At 40.1% G+C, this 6,764-nt stretch overlaps 1 protein-coding gene across 1 annotated transcript; it reads right to left on the bottom strand.

The window, feature by feature from the left end:
• Window positions 1–1,233: 1,233 nt before the first annotated feature.
• LOC138897626 (uncharacterized) lies at window positions 1,234–1,692 on the bottom strand. Its single transcript, XM_070183621.1, has one exon. The coding sequence runs from the start codon at window positions 1,690–1,692 to the stop codon at window positions 1,234–1,236; it is 459 nt and encodes a 152-aa protein (XP_070039722.1).
• Window positions 1,693–6,764: the final 5,072 nt, after the last annotated feature.

Below are 6,764 nucleotides of genomic sequence, written 5' to 3'. Positions count from 1 at the left end.
CGCATGTCTCCTGCTTCTCTGGTTCGGTCGGGGCCGGTGTCGATGATTGATATTTGGTTTCTTTCCTCGTAACCGAACTTGGGTACTTTGATATAGGGGTCACCTCATCGACCGCAAACATTTGTTTTACGGCCGGATGTGCTCTATAAACTGTCTTGATCCCTCCCGGTGTGGGGAATTTTAATGCCTGGTGTAGTGTCGAGGGTACTACCCTCATGTTGTGAATACATGGCCTTCCGAATAGATCATTATATCTCATATCTCCTTCGATCACATAGAACTTCGTTTCCTGAATGGTTCCAGTGGTGTTTATCGGCAGGGTTATCTCCCATTTAGTAGTTTTTCATGCTATGTTAAATACGTTTAAAACTCGGACTGCATGTACTATTTGGTCTTGTAGACCCAGCTATTCCCCGACACTCGATCTGATGATATTGACCGACCTACCTGGATCAATTAACACACGCTTAACTCGAGATTTATTTATGAGTATAGATATTACCAATGAATCCTTACGTGGTTGCGTGATACCATCAGCGTCCTCGTCTTTGAACGATACGGTTCCCTCCGGTACATAATCTCGAGTCCGCTTTTCCCTTGTAATGGACACCTTAGTGCGCTTTAACATCAGCCCTTGGGGGACATCAACTCCACCAATGATCACGTTAATGACGTGCTGAGGTTCCTCTTGCTCAATCTGCTTGTTGGAGTCCCTATTCCTGAAGTGACTTTTGGCTCGATCACTCAGAAATTCTCTCAGGTGTCCGTTATTGAATAACCGGGCTACTTCTTCTCTCAGTTGTCGGCAATCTTCAGTTCTATGGCCGTGAGTGCCATGATACTTACACATTAGCTTGGGGTCCCTTTGGGCATGTTGGATTGCAGTATCTTTGATGAGTACGATGGCTGATATGATACCGGTAGCATCGATGCTGAAGTTGTACTCCGATAACCTTGGTTTCTCCTTAGACCCGATGGGTTTGTCGAAATCATTTTTTCTCATGAGTCCCCAGTTATTATGACCTCGATCGCTACTTCTTTCACTCCTCGCGGGGTTGCGTCCGGACCCATTACCCCTTCGATCTTCATTGTATGGTTGTTCAATCTTGGTTCATGATCGACGACTTTTTTGGATTTGCCACTAGTTCTGATGGGATAAACGGATCCGGAAGGGGGCCCGAGCTTATCATCTTCGACCCTAATTTTTCATTGATACATATTATGGACGTCGAACTAAATTATCGCCGGGTATTCTATAAAATTTTGTTTCAACTGCTGTGAAGCCAATGAGATTTGGGGGTTGAGTCCTTGGGTGAATGCCTGAACGGCCCAATCGTCCGCGACTGGAGGAAGATCCATCCGTTCCATTTGAAACCTCGACACGAATTCCCTGAGTATCTCGTTATCTCTTTGCTTTACTTTGAAAAGGTCTGACTTCTTGGTATTGATCTTAATAGCCCTGGCGTGCTCTTTTACAAAGGCATCTGCAAGCATAGCAAATGAGTCAACAGAACTAGGGGGTAAGTTGTGATACCATATCATAGCTCCTTTTGACAAGGTATCTCTGAACTTTTTCAGCAAAACGGATTCGATTTCATCATCTTCCAAGTCGTTCCCCTTGATAGCACACGTGTAGGAGGTCACATGTTCATTTGGATCAGCTGTTCCATTATATTTTAGAATTTCGGACATACAGAACTTCTTTGGGATCGGCTTCGGAGCTGCACTCGAAGGGAAAGGCTTTTGGACAAATTTCTTGGAATCCAGGCCCTTCAGTATCGATGGTGCTCTTGGGATTTGATCGACTCTGGAGTTATAGGTCTCTACTTTTTGGTCGTTGGCTTCGATTTCCTTTTCTCCCGATTCCACCCGTTTTGTTAGTTCCTCAAGTATCTTTATTATCTCGGGGTTGGTCCCGGGTTCTGCTTCACCCGGCCTTTCTGTGACCTATTCATTTCTGCGAGTATTTTCTTGGGATGGTTCGAGCTCAACGCTGTTGGGGGCACGACATTGGTTCTGCAACTAGGCTATATTACCTGTTGAGCCTGTAACATTTCAAAGATCACCCGCAAGTTGATCCCATCACCTTAGCCATCGTGTGTACTCCGGCCTATCAACTGGGCTCCCCTGCAAATTCTGTTTTCGGGGTCAGTAGGCAAGTTTTCTTCGATAGCCACGTGTGAGTTAGCATCGATCGGACATGTGACTGGGACTCTATTAGGGTCAATAGGGGACACCTCGTTGCTGGGCACCGCGTTGTTGTTCTCGCCATGGTGGCCGGACTTAGCATCAACGTCCAAATGGGCAGATTGGGAGTTTGACATTTTTAATTTGACCTGAAATTAAAAGCTCAAAGAAAAAGTATAATATAGAGTGTGTTATGGAAATTTGTATCAAATTACCACTATTATCCTTATCCCCACGGTGGGCGCCAAACTGTTTGCCCTCAGAAACGGATAACAATTAAATTTATATGTGGTTTTAAGGATATGCAGATTAATTCAATATAAATGATAAATAATGTTAGATTAAACAGATAAAGGATGTAATAAATTGCCAAAACAATTAAGGGGAGTGATCCCGGACTCAATAAAAGCTTAATGCAATGCCTGCCTTCGATCCCAGGCTCACAATAATGAAGAACTGATGAATGGAAGTAAGAACTTTGAATAATAGAGAAAATAAGAGTATATTGCCTTGATATGCATATTACAATGTGTTCATGAATAATAATCTTTCCCCTTTATATAGTAGCAGAGTTTTACCCTAAGTACAATTCTAAAAAAGATATAAATCTTACGTTACGCCAATCACTGATACGAGCCGAGATTCGCGCCGTGATATCTGGTTGGGTACGGATGTCGTGCCTGTTCTTTCTCGTGAAATCGGGTTTCGACACATGACAACTCTTTTAAAGGAAGGTGTTAAAAGAGAGAGTCGCCACCTAACGAGTTTGAGGTCCGTTAGGGCACCTATTTGCAAATAACTCTAATTTAACCAGTTTGCGTCACCAAAGATCAGGTAAGGGCTCAAATTACCTTGAAGAGAAGGTGTTAGGCACTCTTAGAGGTCCACAACTATGGGTCCCGGTCGAACTTGAATTATATGAATTAGTCAAATAGTCAGAGAGAAAAACAAGAAATTTGAAAAATCATTATTAGAAAGTCCTTGAGTAAACACAGATAATTGGTTTAAAGACAAGATGGGTGTCCTAAGTTTTTTAGCCTAAAGGATCACCCCGTGCAACATAAATAATACTTTGTAACTCCCTCGAGGTGGGGTGTTACTCGTATTATTCAGCGGGCACAGACTATCATCTCTTGCTACCCGATTACTATCTTTAAGTTTTTACCTAAAGCGCACTAGTTGATTCTAAACCGTGCCCTATGCGTGCACTACCCATCCCATGCCTATGGCCCAGGAGGCGTTTGGACCTCTATTTTGGATGGTTTCTAGACTTAGCTTAAGCTGCTCAGAAATGATAAAACTAGGCGACATAGAAAATAAGTTGGACTTTATGTGAAGGCAATTAAGGGCTCAAGTTAGCCTCCACACTTAGACAACAAATGCACGCAAACAAATTAGGCGGGTGATAATTTTAGAATTAATAGAGTCTTAAATCCTATAGTCATGGATTCCAGGTGATTCTGCAGGCAGTTTCAGAGCAAGATTACATTTTAGGTATAGTTTCTAAGCGACTACACAGTCGGCCTGCTGATTACAGATTATAAGCAATTTAACCTATAGACATGATATCTAGGTGATTTATATGGTAGTTGGCAGTGATAACTATTGAAGATACTCAGAATTACTCAGTTTAATCCTATAGATATACTTTCTAATAGTGGCAACAAAACAGTGCTGAAAGTTCAACATTAGCACTTGAAAGAAACGAGCAGGACAATAATTAAGACTGGTTTTAGACCCTATAGGCAGGATTTCTATAGTCACAACTGAGGCTGATTTTAGATCCTATTGACATGGTATCTAAATTGCAGATTAGGTAGCATGTAACTTAACAATACAGCCTAATGCATGTGCACATTGAGATATTGGTCATTTAATATCCTATAGGCATGGTTTCTAACAGGTAAAAGCAGAACACATTTGAGCAAAGTAGAGAACCTGTAGGCAGGATTTCTAACGCATAATAACTGAACACATTTGAGCATAATAACACATTTGAGCAAAGTAGAGCACCTATAGGCAGGATCTCTACCCATTTCACTGGAAGTATTAAGATAAACCCCATTTTGCCAGTTTTACTAATACCCCCAATTGTTATTACAACATTATTACAGACCCAATGAATGGCATAAATTACAGAATAAAATAACTATAGTGTGCCTACAGCAGGCCCAAAGATATACCCAGCCAGGCCAGGCCTTCATTCCCATGGTTCACAACAGCCCAGAAATTACATCTTCATTGACATAAGGCTGCCAGAAACCAATTGATTCATCCAATAGGTAGAAAACAGAGTTGAGCAAATAGACCCAAGACCCTAGTGTGTTAGAGTTCCCAAAGGGCTTCAATAACCCAGGTCAGTGCTCACACTAGGTAGGTTGATAGGGGAAATTCGGAGAAAGACTAAGGACAAAATCCTAGTGTGTCGGAGTTCACAAGGGTCTCAATTGGACCCCGAGCAGTGCTCACACTAGGGAGGTCAAATGATAGAACCTAAGTAGCCTTGGCTTTCAGCCGGCTAAGAATAAGAACTCAAAAAAAACCAGGCAGTAAGGGAATAGACTAAGGTTAAGGGACAACAGTGAGGGATACTAGCAGATTCAAGTTGAGCACATAGAACAGGTAGTAGAACATGCTTAGGTTTTGAGAACAGACTTAACAAAGTTTCAGAAAAACAAGTTCAACACATAATGCATATACTAACAAGACAGGTTTGCAAGATTGATATACACATACTCATAGTAAGAAAAAGGTTCAGATTATACTAAGTGTAGATGCTAGTGTCCCAAGGAGGGATCATATCAATTGGCAACAGAACTTAACAGAATAAGAACAAATTAAGGTAGCTATTAGGAAGTCAAGACATGATAGAAGCATACAGGATCAAACATGCTACATGTCATCACAACAAGTTCAGAAACAAACTTATGCTACACACTTAGTGAATACATTCATGCTTAGTCATCTAATCCATAAAAGGGGATATGAAAGCATGTTCAAGTAACAGTGTTAATAGAAAATTTAAACACTAAAGAGATGGCTAAAGTGCAAAGGTTCTAAACATCAGTAACACATAGGCTAGGCAGACTTAAAAAGAAATTAATTAGCTCAAATCAAGTTTAAACATGTCTCAAACTACAAACATAATGGAATTAAGATTAGAAAAGCCTAAAATTGAAGTAAGACAGTCAGAATTGCACACGAGAACAGCCCAGAAACGCATTCAACCACAATCTTCAGAAGTGAAAACATATACTGATGACAGGTAAATAGGAATGAAATGACAAAGGTTTGGTAACTCACCAGTTAAGCGAAGAACAAGAAAGAACGGAAGTCCACAGTGTTATGAATATCAACAAAGAGCAAGAACCCAGAATTTCTGGCCTTGGCTTTCAGCCGGCCAGGAACCAGAATATAGAGCAAGAGTATTAGATAACAAAGAGCACGCAACTTTAATTTTATTTTTAGTAAATTTCTTAATGATTCCCCTGCCCTCCTCCAAAGGGGAATGGGGAGGGGTTTATATAGCAGTAGAAATCGAACACCCAAACAAGGAAAATCATCAATCAAACACTAGAAAGGAAAGAGCATCACATGAAATCAAAATCAGTAAGGAAAAGAGAGAAATTTTAAAACCCTAATTTTAGGGAAAGTACAAAAATCGGCAGAATCTAAAAAAAAATCAAACGTTGCATAGAATAAGATGAATATAGACAGAAACATTGCTTAAAATCAAAGAATCGAACCACTTTTGGTTCGATCTAAAGAGATCTGAAACCCTAATTTTTAGGGTAAGTAAGAACCAAGAGAGATACACGGAGATTCAAACCCATAATAGAACAAGAATGAACATAGACGGAATAGTAGAAAGGCCAAGAAGTTGAACCGACTTTGGTTCGATTCTGATGAGATCCGTTTGCCATGTTTAGGCAAGTGGTATAGAGAAGTATCCAGTACCAGAGAAGAGTCGTATATGGCAAGAAATGGTCGTATAATCCCATGTCTGGTGGGATTAGGAGAGGGATTTGGGGGAAATGACGGCTAGGGTTTGACAAATAGAAGGGGCTTTGAGAGAGTTCAAAGGTGGCGAATGGTGAAATTGATTTAGGGTTAGGGGAGTGTTAGGGTAATTAAAAGGGAAGGGGTAATATGGGTCGTTGATCTCAGAGATCAACGGGCACGATTGGCTGGGAGTCTTGGGTCGTGTTGGTTTAATTGGTTGGGTTGGGGGTTATTTGGTTTGGGCTTAGATTTTATTGGGTTGGGACTGGGTGGTCTAGGTCCGAAAATAGGTAAGGTTTGGGCCAAATTTTAAATACCCAATGTTTAATAAATAAATAATTTATAAAAGTAATTAATATATATCAAAAATATTATTTGTGCACTAAAGTGATTAAAAATAACTTCTTAACATTATAAAAATTTTAAAAATCATTTTTTGCATAAATAATATAATTATATATGCATGTGGGCTATTACTGCAAAATATGCAATTTAGCCTTTAAAATGCAAATGTAGTTATAAGCAATTTAGCTGGTATAAATGATAAGTTTAGATGATTAAATCATCATAAAATA

This window comes from Nicotiana tomentosiformis, chromosome 8 (assembly GCF_000390325.3).
Source record: "Nicotiana tomentosiformis chromosome 8, ASM39032v3, whole genome shotgun sequence".
Taxonomy (NCBI): Eukaryota; Viridiplantae; Streptophyta; class Magnoliopsida; order Solanales; family Solanaceae; genus Nicotiana; species Nicotiana tomentosiformis.
Note: the sequence above shows the minus strand (reverse complement) of the source record. Positions and strands in the feature narration are given on the sequence as shown.

Bases quoted from the DNA above. Each gene is read 5' to 3' on its own strand.
- LOC138897626 (XM_070183621.1), bottom strand. From the start codon at position 1,692: ATGTCCGAAATTCTAAAATATAATGGAACAGCTGATCCAAATGAACAT.